This window comes from Parasteatoda tepidariorum, chromosome 11 (assembly GCF_982258835.1).
Source record: "Parasteatoda tepidariorum strain Cologne lab strain chromosome 11, Ptep-v5.0, whole genome shotgun sequence".
Taxonomy (NCBI): Eukaryota; Metazoa; Arthropoda; class Arachnida; order Araneae; family Theridiidae; genus Parasteatoda; species Parasteatoda tepidariorum.
The window spans coordinates 80,125,121-80,139,753 of NC_141765.1; the positions used below are offsets into that span (position 1 = coordinate 80,125,121).

Sequence of the window (14,633 nt, forward strand, 5' to 3'; positions counted from 1 at the left end):
GGATAGTCTTTCAATGTAAGTGTTTCTTAGATGAGAGATAGTGTTTTAGTGTAAGTTATTCTTAGATGAGGAATATTGTTTCAATGTAAGTTCTTCTTAGATGAGGAATATTGTTTCAATGTAAGTGTTTCTTAGATGAGAGATAGTGTTTTAGTATAAGTTATTCTTAGATGAGGAATAATTAATTTCTTTCTTCTAGGCTCTGATGAAAGCGAGACGCATTGAGAATCCAAATGAATTTGTTTTACTTGAAGTGCGGCCAGGGTCAGAAGGACGGGTGTTAGAAGATTCTGAGAATGTATTCTTAGTACAACAGAAATGGAAAAGCAAGGAATGGTTTGATATGAAAGAAAAAGAACAGGTAATAATCTCTACTTCTTAAGTGTCAAGAATCACTATCAAAATATGTCGAATGAATAGTGAGAAAACTCTTTTACAATAATCTTTTAAAAGGACGCCATACAACGGAACAAAATTTTCCTCCTTTATTTCTAATTTAAAATTTGAAGTTTAGTTTCAAATACTGAAAAGAAGTTTCAAATACTGAAAAGAAAATTATTAAATATACAAAGGAAAATAAATTATTAGGAGATCGGTGAAGTTCTCTACGAATAATTTGCTTGCATTTTAATATATTGAAGTATTTTTTTCAGTAACTGAAACTGTGACTTACTCTGCTGATTTACTGCTGATAAAGTCACTTCTTCTGATTTACTTCAGCAATGACTTCCTTTATGTTTGCCTACTTTATCATTCTTTTAAATTTTAAATTAATAATGAAGGAGAAACGAAAATTTTCTTCCGCAATATGGCGTCCTTTTAAGAGGGTGTTATAACCTTTTCCTTACGGCTGCTACAATATGTGGACCAGAATGACATAATCATGATCAGCGCCGTAAGCAAAAGGTTAAATCAAAATTTTTCAACAAAAAATACAAATTTGACACCAAAATTTTGTTGATACCTCAAAAACTTACAAAGTTATTAATTTTTATTCTAAATCACTGTCCGACTAGCCAAAACTCTTTTTTCTTAAAATCAATATTTTGAGCTTTCGTGTAAGATATTTGTACAGTATCAGACTATCGCCGGTGGCAACACCCGGTGGCAGAGTGGTAGCGCTTCGCGCTCCCGTGCCACAGGTCCTGGGTTCGATCCTCGGGCCGGGCGAAGATGACTCAGCCTTTCATCCCTTCAGTGGGTCGATAAATGAGTACCAAGCATGCTTGGCAACTAAACACTGGGGGTTCCGCGTTCAGCTGACCACCTGACCGGAACATCTGCTCCTGCACCCCAGAGCCCAAGGTCAAGAAAACTGAGAAGGGCACAGTAGGCCTTGGCCCTCTATGGGCTGTCGTGCCACTGAGTACAGTTTTTTTTTTCAGACTATCGCAGCTACAGCCTAAAATTTTGTGTATGCTTAAGTTACAACGATGGATTTATTCGATTAAAGTAAATTTTACGATTTCGAGTAATATTATAATATTAATTAATTTATATAAAACGATTAGTTTTAAAAAAGTCAAGTTTGATAATTTTAAAAAGTTTAAAAAAATATTTAGTTTCATAATATATCTATGAATTTATTTCAATAAGTTGTTTTAATAACAGGTAGTTCTAAACATTTTAAAGCATTTTGCGCTGTGCGCAAAATGATGGTAACCATTAAAATGAAGTAGATATATTTAAAATTTTTGAATCTGTAAGAAATAATTAATTTTCAAAATTTTATAACTCGAGAATATCTATTTATATATATGTTCCTACTTATAGATATTTATTGATATTTCTAAAAGAATCTAAATTTTAATAATCTTTTTTTAAACGAGACCCCTTTACGTCTCCTTCTTATCTTCAGCAATCAAACAAGTTTTGATATTTTCAGCCCTCCCTATGTCATTAGGGATTTTGATAGCTTTTTCCTATTTTCAAAGCTGAAATAGTAGTTTTCGCATTTTTGACATTATTTTTAAAAAGTTTTTTTTAACAAAATATACTAATAGCGGTAATTTCTTCTAATAGTGAACTGTAAACGATATATTTAAACTTTTTATCGTTAAGGAAAAAGTAATAATCATATTTTTTTAAGCAAGCCGACTTTTCCGGCAAATATTGCCCAGTATCGAATTTACAGTCCAGCAGAGAAATGAAACATCTGATTTTAAAATTAGAAAGGCTGATTGAGGAATAAAATAAATGGCATTAGATTTACAAAATCTGTCAATATTGATACAAAAATTTTGTAAATTAGTTACAAAATTTGCCAACAAATGGCGCATATCCTCATTGAAAAGAGCGACCAGTTTTAGCGTTGAAACCGGATTAGGAGGTACCGTATTATTGTCGTACCGGATAAAAAGGAACTATGTACTCTGTGTGAAACATCGGTATCTGGTATACTAAAATAGATTTCAGGCATTTATATTCTTTTCGAGATCTCTGTAAACTGTTTAACACGAAAAGTCCAGTATTTTCCCTCTCTCACGATAGATTTTACCAGTAGATAAACTAATTAAACCACATCCCACAGCTCATTTGACAAAGCACTACTCAACCAAAACATAACTCTAGTGTCCATAACCTAACGAAAAGATCAACGGAAATTGTCATTACCTAACGAAAAGTCTAAATTTCATGTCCAGTCAAATTTCCTTTTTAGAATTTTGAAAACCATTCTAGTTGTAAATGGTTTTAAAACCGCAAAAGTAAAAAATATTCTTAACTTCGCAGTTAATTGGATAAAAAAAGATCTACTGGTTCTGTAATTTTCGGATAAATTTCTAAGAGTGTGTGCATTAAATTCTTTTTGATAGGTTATCATAACTTTTACACATTATATATATTATTAATAATTATAAAAGATATTATTATATCTTTTACTCAGAAGTTCTTCTTTCTCATGATGAATAAATTTTGTTTTTAGCTAAAACACGATAAAATCGTTAAAAAGAAATCTGCTTTCAGCAAATTCAGACATTCAGAAAGAGGTAAGACAATTTTCTTAACTGTTATTTTTAATTATTGGAAATAAAAATCAGCACTAATTTTTAATTTAAAAATCTGAAACTGCAGTTTGTATGCATATAACTGAATCTCACATATATCTCCAAATTGTTTATTAAAAATATCAATTATTAGTGAAATGGTTCTGTTACTTTTTATTTCAGGCTTAAAATGTTATTTATATTTCTGTTTTAAAAAAGTAACTGGTTGATACAAAAAAAAATTATTTAAAGCGATTTTCTTCCTGACCCTAGACAAAACTTTTTTTCTAACTGTTTTTTAACAACTTTGGATACCTCATTTGTTAGTAAGTAACTCGAATAAATGATGTAAATTTACCTAAAACAAAATTTACGATTTAATTCATCTCAAATTATTTTGAAGCACATTAAAAATAAATTTTTTTAGACTTTTCGTTTCCCACTTCTTTTAAATTTCAATTTCAACTTCTTACGAGTTTGATTTCTTCCAAATCCTTTTTTTCTTTCTTTTTCTGCATTTAAAAGACTGAAAACAAGTAGAATTTATCAAGGCATTGCATACAACACTCCATCCCCCTTGTTAATAAAACTAAGCAAATCGCAAACCCTTTCACGCCCTCAAGAGGTTAAAAAACAAAATCGAGTTTAAATATATACAAAATAAGCCCAAAATAAGACAATTTAAACATTATAAATCATTCGTATTCGCCACTAATTACCGTTTTAATTGAAATACCCCTTGTCTTGAAAGGATGATTTGGCAAAAACGAGTCAGTAGAAAATAGCAAATAAAACTTTATTTTCACAATAAATACCTTCTGAAGCAATTTTTTTCAAAACAATGATATAAAAAGTGATCTATTTTTACTTTATTTTAAAACCGTCGTTAAACAGTCGACCCAATTTCGGTTTACGGCTACTAGTGTTCAACTCCGCAGACTTGTAATTTTGAACTCAATTCAGAAGACAAGGGAACGTTTGTGAAAAATGTAAGGGAGGCACTGTTTACAAAAGGCCAGGAGCTATATTCTGTTCATCGAGAACTGATAGCGTAAGCAATCGAAAAGATTTGCTGTTTATCGCCAATATTCTGCCGCTTTCTCGCTTAGTCGGGGAGGGATTCTTTTCATATTGATTATTATTCAAATTAGTGCTATTTGTCATGATCTTAGCACCAATCAGCCAGCTAAAGATAATATTTACTTTGCTTAATTTCATTGTCATTTCTTGTTGAGCAGAGTATAGAGTCAATGATTGGGGGTATTTGAAAATGCCAACAGAGCAATTTAATCGAAACGACCCTGTAAATATTCTTGTGGAGTTATTCTGTTGCCCAACAACACTAGATCACATACAGCTAAGACAATGAAGGAGCTTTGGTAATTATATCCTACACTGTTGAAAATTCCGAGCCACGTTGCACCATAAATCGGTATTCATTGGCTGGCTGCATAAATGGAGCTCATTTTTACCAAATTTTGGTATTTTTACAACTTCAAATATCAATAGAAGGTTGCACCAAAAGTAGGTGTTTTGAACAAACAAAACACCGATTTTTATTCTTTCTTTTATAAAAGCGGGGGAAGATTGCACCATAATTAGGAGTTTTAAAAGATCTCAAATGCCAAGGTTGCTATTTACCCTAACAAAATTATTTATCGTAAGTAGGTTATTTTATGATATACCTTATGGTGAAGGTAGGTTCAGGGTGCCATAGATATGTTGAGATGGTGGAATATTAAGGTGTGGGTGGAAGCTTGTACAGTATAGTGGGCCAGTTGAGGAATATTAACAAATTGAAGATTGTGAAGAAAACAGAAGATGATGAAAATTAACAGTTGAACCGGATCAGAATTAATAAAAAGCTTTTATTTCATATAGTTGCAGAGCTCGAGATACAAGATATAAATAATATTCAAAGGAATTTCAGTTGAATAAGTTTTGCATAACAATATTAAAATAGGACAGGCCATGGGAGACAAATCCCCACGACCTGCCTAATTAAGAGCCAAATTAAAAAAGTACGTGTAATTTGTTCCCAACGGACACCGAAGCATGGGTAGGAGATCCAAAATTGGCGAATTAACAAAATATAGCCAAAACAAAGCCAACCAGCATATCAATATTGGGGCTGAAATAATACCTTGGCGATCACGAGTCGCCAACAAATTTATGAGAATTATTACAACCATGCAACTGAAACATTTTTGCGGTTAGAAATTAGAATTAAAAAGTTATAAATAGATTTTTGTTTTGATTAGAGGCGACAGTGAATTAATAAGTCTGCATTAGTAATGAAATAAAAAGTATCCGTTACATTGATCTATAAGAGAAGGATATATATTATATGTTCATGTTCGTTTTTAAAAGGATAAGTCTTTGATTTATTTTAAATGTAATTCTATTAATAAAAGAAAGCTTAAGTAATGAAAGATATTTTAAAAGATAGAAAATAAATATGTAATGCCAATTGTGGCATCACATACCTCTAACCATTTTATGCAACCAACTAAATTTAAAGAAGTAACTTAAAAGAAATGAAGTTTAATTAATGCAAATAAAACATTTGCCTATCGAAATTAGTTGATACTTGAAACAACATGCATGAGTCGTCACGATACACCGAATCCGAGTTGTAAAGAAAACAAGGCGCCGTAAACATATATCGTTCAGTTTACAGTCACCGTCAGTTTTGTGCCTTTTACCAAATTTTGGTGCAGTCAGTTGCAGCGTGGAAGTATTCCTCGATCATACTTCACAATTTATGGTGTAACTGGAATAAAATGATCTTTCATTTAATTAAACTTTTGGATAATGAGAAACTTTGCACCAAATACTGGTAAAAAAGATTTACCGAGTTTTTTTTACAGTGTATTATGGCTATTATTATTCATTAAATAGGAATTCTGAAATTCACATTTAAATTAGGTGATTTTTCTCGTATCCAGTGATCGGCCCGAACAGCAACAAATTTAGTTATCAAACGCAAAGGGAAACTGAACATAAGCCTTTGACGCAGATTTTTTATTAAACATATTTTCATTATTTTGAATTAATTTAGGTCAAAATAAATTTAAAAATTATTATATTTAGCTATTTAATAATTTATTGTTATGAAATACGACATGTCTTTTTCTGTGTTGAAGGTAAAATCTTCTAAAAAAAAATTTTTTTTCAAATTTGAAGTTATTTATATTTAAAAGAACTGTTATTCATTGTTAATTTTTTTTTAATTTTCAAAATCAATTATTGACAGATTTTTCAATATGAATGAAAAATAAAACATTTTCAAACTATTGTTCTTTATATTTTAGTATAAATATGGATTCCAATAATCTAAATAGATGTTTTTAGTAACTATTGCACTATTTTTATAATTAAAAAGTACTAAAATATATTTTTGCTTGTAATTAGAGAGTCAGAAAATAAAATGTATAAAAGGAACATCGGCGTACCATCTGCGTCAATGAGTTAACTACTGTTGACATTACTTTTGATATTGTATTTATTGAAATAGACTGGTTATTAATTGACAGTATAAATTGATTTATCAATTTCTAACCTAAGAATACACTGCAGTTTTTCTACAGAACTGAAGTAGTTTTTCTAGATTCAGCTGCAGATTTTCTGTAGTGCAATCTTAACTGCAAAAACACTGCAGTTATTTTGAAGCTAATGTGAAGTAAACTATCAGTAATTTATTTCCAAAAAACTTTTAGCTACTGTCTACAAAATTACTGTACTTTAAGTGAAGTCACTTTAATATCATAAATTTAAAAAAAACTGAAACATTAAATTCGTAGTTGTTCTGCAGTAAATTTGAAGTAATTATGCAGACAATGTTTCAGAAGAATATTTTTTGATGAATCTGCAGAAAAACTACAGTTACTTTGTATTGTTGTAAAATTGAAAGAGTTTGATGTCTTCAATCTTGCTTTCCTCGTTAGTAAATCAACTTTTTATAATCTTTACGTCTTTTTTTATAATATATTAATATCTTATATTGAGTTAATAATTCTGAACATATATATTAATAACGGAGATAACGTACACTGTCTATATTCATAAAAGAAAAATTCATAAAATACATACTTGATTTAATGGTAATTATTGATAGTTCAGAAGGCGTCGAAAACTTTTAAGTAAACTTTTGACACAATTCAATTAGTTTAAAATATGTCTAAAATTAAGTATTTAAATATTTCTGTATTTTAGTAATTTTATTACTAATTTTATTTTCATTAATTTTCATTATTTATTTTTGACTTAATAAAGCTGATTTTGCCCAAAGTTTATGGTAAAAACAATATCAAAGTAAAGGTAAGTAGTTAATGTTAATTAGTTAATTTTTTTTATTCGAATTCTTACTAAACTAGGATTATTGCCGAACAAAAATTATACTTATTTTATCTAATCAAAACGAATTTTTCGTTTGGATTTTAAACAAATTTATATCTAAAGAGATTGCAAAATTGAATTTTAAACTGGATTTCAGCTTCAAACCTCTCCTTCAATAATTTATTAATTTCAGTCTGTTCTTGATTAATCTTGATTTGTCTTAAATTAATTTAAAACAATATGCCTTCTTTATTACTTGAAAATAAAGCTTTTTAAATTAAACAAATAATTTTGTTTAAAAAAAATAACTCATAGTATTTTCAATTCAACCTAAATGAACATAAGAGTTATAGAACTGCTTACTTTAAAAACTCGTTTAGAGCTTCTTGCTTTTAAAAATTAAACTTAAAAGAGAATTAAACTTAGGGAGAAAGATACTCAAATCTACATTGTTAGGAATTTTTGGCAAAAAAGGGTTAAATAATAATTCATTTAATTGTTATTCTACAGTGTACCGTTTAGATTACCATAAAATGACGCTATTCAAACTCTGAGAAAATTTATTAACTGTGTTTTCACCTAATATGATTAAACCAACAAAAACTTTATCCGTGCCAAGACGGCATTTAGTTCCTTACTTGTGAGAGGGATAATCAGTCAATCTCACGTCAGACAGGTTGGGAGTTCGAAACCCAGGATTCAATGTGGTGACATATTCACAACATAAACGTTTCACGAGTGTTATACTCCCTAATTTATACATCTGATCATGAAAATAGATCAAATTTCGAAACAAAAACTACAGTTTTTCCGATACGATGGGTGGTACCACTAAATACTGACATTTCTGTACATTTACTGTAAAAAGTTTGAGGTTGGTACTTCTACAAAACTACTGCAGTTTACAAACTGCAGTAATTTTGTAGTGTTTCCACTTCTGTAGCGGAATTGGCCAAATCACCAATGTATTCGAATTGCTTTTTTTCTTTCTAGATTTTCTGCAGTTTATTTTTAGCTGGGTTCTGATTAAACATATTTGTAAGTAAAGGTAAAAAATAATTTTATTTTCTATAATTTATTTTAGCATCAAGTAGTGGATTCCACTCTTCTTGGAGACAAGTACACAGTGAAGGAGAGGATGATTATAGAGAAAGTGTGAAAAGATTTTCGTTAAAAAAACTTAAAACTTGGAGATGACATAAAAAGTGAATGTTCCTATGAGCACAAAATAGCACAGCTTCTTCCACAGAAACTTGTAGAAACAACGCACCACCTATTTATTTTATAAAATATCACAGACAAAGTATAGTAATCATAGTAAAACACAAAGTTTATACATGTAACAACAGAATTTTTTGTACTTTTAAGTCTCCAAAGGAGAATCTTTAAATAGAAAGTATATTTCATAAGCTGTCCTAAAAGGGAAATCTAAAAATTAACATATCAAAAATGTAAAACAATTTTATATTTAAGTGTACATTTTGTTAAAATAATTTTTTCATCTTTATAAATTCGTCATTTCAAAGTTTGAAACATTTTTAAGCCTTTTTTCATAACAGAATTGAAAGACTTGGGGACAATAACGACACCTTTTCAAATGCGCCATTTTCCTTAATATTGTTTTCAGATAAGTACGTTTTGATATTCTGGTATTTCCACCAGATGGCAGCACAATACACCGAAACATCTTATTTGCAACATTAAATTGATTTTCCTGAATTTCCTCCAGATGGCAGCATAATACACCGAAACATCTTGTTTGCAACATTGAATTTTTTTCCTCATTGAAACACTCTTTAAAGAAAACTTAATATTGCGCGACTTAATATTTTGTTGTCCCAAGTCCTGCAATCAAAGGATTTTAATTTTATAATTCTGTAAGAAGGGAATAAACCACGAGACATTGATTATAAGGCAGATATGAGTAAACAATTTAGTAAATTATAAATTAAGTGATAATTATTTACATATTTTCAGTTACAACTTAAAACAAAAGTTCATAAATAAATATTTGTTTTTAAGATGTGATTTTAAAAAATCGTCCGAAATTTCCAACTTGTAATTGTGATCACTTGTATTTAACTTTTATATTTCTTCGAGGGTTAAATCAAGAAAAAAGTTATTGTTAAGAATGAAGTTCTGTAGTGTGTACTGGATATATATTCTTACAATACATATATTTAACTCTGAAAATAATGTTGTGTGTGTAAATAATATTGTTTATATAAGCTTAATATCCTCTATTAATTAAGGAAATACTTTAGATCTCGTAATATAATTTATTTAATGCATGAAAGACTTGAGACGGTAGTTTACAAACAATAATGGAACTGACTATTTTAAAAACAGGCTGTTCCCAAATGACTACCTTTTAGAATCCTTGTCAAAAAACATATGTAAAAATGTATATACATTACGAATTAATATTTAAGTGATGGAAATTCAACGACCTTATTTAATGTCGCTGTTGAGGGAACCGGGACTACAAAATATTAAAGCCTATTTGATTAAGAAAGCAATCGAAAAGGTTTTAATGTTTTGTAGCCCACATTCTTTAATAATAATTCTACACATGTCAGCAACGTTTTTTTTCTTGACTTAAATATTAATTTGTGACCTGATATTTTATTTTTGATTCTAAAGTCTATATCAAGAGTGGTCATTTAAGAACACCTTGTGTATTTAGTGCTTAAAAACTGCAAATGGGAGAATATTTAAAAACTTTCCTTCAGTTCCTTTTTTTGCAAATTTTTCATTGAAATTTAACTGTTTATACCTCATAAATTGATTATTAATTAAAGATTATTTAAATAATTAATTAATTTATTAATTAAATAATTAATCAATTTATTAATTAAATAATTAATCAATTTATAAAAAACTAAAATTATTCCTGGTAAAAAATACATTCAGCTCACAAACAGTAAAACAATTCAAATGAGTTATACCAGTTATTTTTAAGACATTATTATATAATTTAATTTAAAACGTTGACTTTTTTCACAAATTATTTTTAGTAACAAAATGTTTCTACTTGCATGTGAGAAAAAATAATTAATTTAAAAATAAAAACCAAAAATATTAATAAAAAAAGAGGCGTTATAACAGATATAAATAACGAATTTGAACTTTTAATGCATTGTCGATAAATTATTTTGTCATATAAAATTCATTACCACAAAAGTATTAAATTGTGCCAAATTACATTTTTGAGCATTTTTTTACAAAATAAAAATAAATTTATTTCATATCTGATTTTTATAAATAACTTGCGTAAATTTTATCATATGTTTTCAATGTCAAGAGAAATATTATTGCTTTACCTCTTTCCCTAAAAATACGCATAAATTTATAGTAAATAAAATTTTTAATAATGCCCAAAAATATATTTTTAAAAATGAACATCAATTCAATGATTTACAATTTTATATATTTTTATATATTTTTTATATGTTATTATATATTTTTTTTCAAAAATATTTACAATGATTTATAGTTTCTCTTATTTATTCAGTGACATAATTTTTAATTTTATACTGTAGGAGTAAAGTTTATAGATTTTAATTGATTCTGAAAACATCTGCATATAAAACAAGAAATTATTAAAACAATTGTAAATCACACAATTTTTTTAAAAAATTTGCACATAATCTTTCATTTAAATTGCATGAATTTTTAAAAAAAAACAAATATAACTATTAATGTTGTGAGTAAATGAAAAATAAGCATCAATTTAAAAAGTGATTTTAAAATATTTCACTTTATATAAGTTTATTTACTTTTAAACACAGTTTGGTGAATTTGTTGTAAAGAAAATAAGTTGTTTACTACAAACTTATTAATAAATATGTTTTAAATATTAAGCATCTTGTTGTTGTGGGTGCAAATGTATACTTTTTTAATTGTGAATAAAACTTCTCAAGAATAAATTCTTGAGATTTGAATGTTAAATATTGTATTTGTGGCATGAAGAAAAATTTCAATGAAATAATCATCAAAATATTCCGAATAAAATTTTATATATTTAAAAAGTTTTGTGTCTCAATACACAATTATATAAAGCAATATCATTTAATAGATGTTGCAGTTTCTCAGTTCTATACAAATACTTAAATTACGTTTTCTCATAAACACTGTCCAAAGCATTCGGTGGCCATCTAACGATGATTTTAAATCTTAAATCAACTAATATTAAACTTAAAAAACTTTAAATCAACTAATATTTATTTAGGAGAAGAAAAACATTTTATAGACATGATATTATTTTAAAACAAGTAGTTTAGTTTAAAATATTTAATTATAAAAATGAATTTGCTTGTAGGAGGAAAAATATTTTATGGACATTATGATATTATTTTTAAGCAAATTTACTTATCAGATATTAGGATGCTTAAATTCTACCAATATTCTTTCTACATACGAAAGATAATACAAACACTTTATCGTACATTATTCTTTTTTACCATACATTAATTTTCATTTACATAAAATATAGATTAAGATTTTTTGAGAATTATATATAGTCTTCTTCTTCTAGTGAAATAGGGTATTTTTTTATCCTTCAAGTGATTACAGTCCTCATTTTAAGAACATCTAATCGAGGAATTCTCCCTTGTAATCCACATCTACATGCCACTACACATGTCTTATACTCTTTGTAAATAGAATAGTGTCTCAAGGTTGCACAATTTTCCCACACTCCACACTTTTCCCCTCTCCGTTTCGATGGTAACGGAAAATCATTTTATTTCTCCACGGCAGAACGTTTCAGTTCGAAGTGGAAATATATTAAAAATCACCAAGATTTGGGGATGCCATGGTAACGAAGAGGAGAAAAGTGTAGAGAGTGGGAAAATCACGTAAACTTGAAGAGCATAATTCCTTACCGAGAGAAAATGAATTATGTGTCTCTGTGGGAGAACTGTATATTAAATTAAAAAGGAAATATTTGAGTTTCCAAGTCTCTAACATATTTTGATTATATAGTTATATTCTACTGATATAGTTATATTCTACTTGATATAGTTATATTCTACTGTGGACAGAGAAAATAAGCTATAATGATAATTATTGAAAAATATTTATGCTATATAGTAACTTTAAGAAATAATCCTTATTCTTATTACAAAGTTTTTAATTCTTATTTTAAAGTTATAAAACTATTTAAGTGAAATTACATAAATCAAAACGCACTTTTGCAATAAGAAAAAAAAATTGTCTTCCATTTATTTTTTAAACTTTCCGACATCTTTCATAAAGCATGCAGGCTTATGAAAGAATTATTATAAAACAAATAACCAACGGCTATTTACATCGATTTTCAGAAAAAATAACTAAAATATAGAATATTAACTAACAATCCTAGTTATTTAAACAGCTGTTTTGTTATTTACTCAAAAAGTAGAAAATTAATTAATTCTCTTGGCTTTTAGATTTCTGAAAAACTTTGGTCCGTATATTTTAATACCTTTAGCGTTTTAAAGGTAAGTTTATCATAATATTTCATTAATAATCATAATAAATAATTTTATGCATTTTATAACTTAAACAAAAATTTCATCTTGCATTTAAATACTTAAACAATAGCATTCTCAATTTTGAAGGAGAAATTTTTAGTTTAGTTATGTTTTAATTTATTGGTAGTTTTTTCATTTTGAAATAGTTGCAGATTCTGTTTGAAGTATCAAAACCCTCAAAACACCAGCAATTCTATTATATTTCAGAAATAGAACTTTAACTATAGTACACTGAAATATGCACGATTTAAAGTGTGAATAAATTAGTTGCAAAAATAAAAAATTTGCACTTTAAAAGCAAAATAATAATAATTATAATAATTTTTATTAAAACTTTTGATTTTTTGGGTTGCTATTTTTACATCAATTTTAGCCCTTATGAGTATCGTTATCGCATCGTTTACCAGCTTAAGATGACAATGTACATTCATGACAATGTACAATGTACTAATCATGACAATGTACATTGAATTTTTACTGCTTGTTTTCATCACTTCATATTTGCTTCTTTGTTAACTTTGGAATGTGTTCGAAAATATTGTCATTTTAAAACTTTTGTTTGACTCAAGCACTTGCTTAAAATTTGTTAACACTCAGTTTACATACATTCAAACAATTGTAATTTACTATTTTTACATATAAGGTTTAAATCATGACACTGTAAAAAAAGGTAGGTTAAACATTAACTATGTACAAATAAAGCTGTTAAACTGTAAATAAAAGCGATTGCTTTAACAAAAAATATTAAGCTCTGTAAAAAACAACGTTAAATAAACAGAAAATGTTAATATTTACATATTATTCTCACTTTCAAATGACAAAAAGTAATTAAAAAATATGCCCAAAAATTTGCTTCCCAGAAGGGAATCAATCAAAATTTCTGGTGTTTTTCTCAAACGTAATATAAAAATCTGAGAAATGGCCTAATATGACAAGAAACAACTATTTAAAAACCAACTGTATTGTAATTGGTTCAACACTCTGAACCAATTAAAATAAAGTTGTTTCACTGTAGTTACAATTACAATATGGCTACTATAGTTACAATATGGATCGATCATCTTAAATTAGTTACAGATGAATATTTGCTGACTCACATTATAAGAAATAAGGAAAAAGAAACGTTCGCAAATGTATATATTTGTATGTTTTATATTAAAATTATTATTGTTTGTTATTTAACGAACAATAGTGGGAGTTTATTATATGACTCTCTTTTTCACACACTTCAATTTGATTTCTGGATGACGAGATTCAAAATCAAACAGGTTTTGATCCCCCGTTCCTTCCAAATGAATCGTAATAATTCGCCACATTTTTTTATCTTGTATGTTTTGTTTTGTTTTTCCTCAGTAAGGCATTAATTTGCGATTGCTATTTTTTTCTAATTGTTAAAAATTAAAAAAAGAATACTTTGATAAGAATTTTAAAAAGACTTGCTTTAGAGGGAAGATTTATAAAGATTTTTTTACTTAGTAAATTTACAATGCTTATTTTACTTGACATTTCCAAGCGATGGCTTGTTATGTTGGAACCTAAGACCTGTTTTGTTATTCAGTAATAACAGTACAACACATTTCTAAAGTTAAACTTACCCCTGGTTATATTTAAATAAAAACTGTAATTTATTAATCATTAGATTATCAGTTAGGATTATTTACGAAAATTAACAAAAACAATTACAACATGTAGAAACACTCTAATAAAATCATTTAAATAACCACATTTTAGTCAACAGTTAAAATAACGAATTTTTGTTATTTTTCAGTATAAATTCTACATCCCCTGATTGTTC

General features: G+C 27.6%; 1 protein-coding gene across 1 annotated transcript in view; it reads left to right on the plus strand.

The window, feature by feature from the left end:
* The window catches only part of LOC107439832 (1-phosphatidylinositol 4,5-bisphosphate phosphodiesterase epsilon-1), a 232,922-nt gene extending 224,150 nt beyond the window's left edge, over positions 1 to 8,772 (plus strand). Inside the window, exons 45-47 of the mRNA XM_087155060.1 lie at positions 200 to 361; positions 2,924 to 2,987; positions 8,407 to 8,772. Coding sequence (XP_087011186.1) covers positions 200 to 361; positions 2,924 to 2,987; positions 8,407 to 8,519 — 339 coding nt within the window. The 3' untranslated portion in view covers positions 8,520 to 8,772. The remainder of the gene's footprint in view (positions 1 to 199; positions 362 to 2,923; positions 2,988 to 8,406) is intronic.
* The last annotated feature ends 5,861 nt before the right edge of the window (positions 8,773 to 14,633 follow it).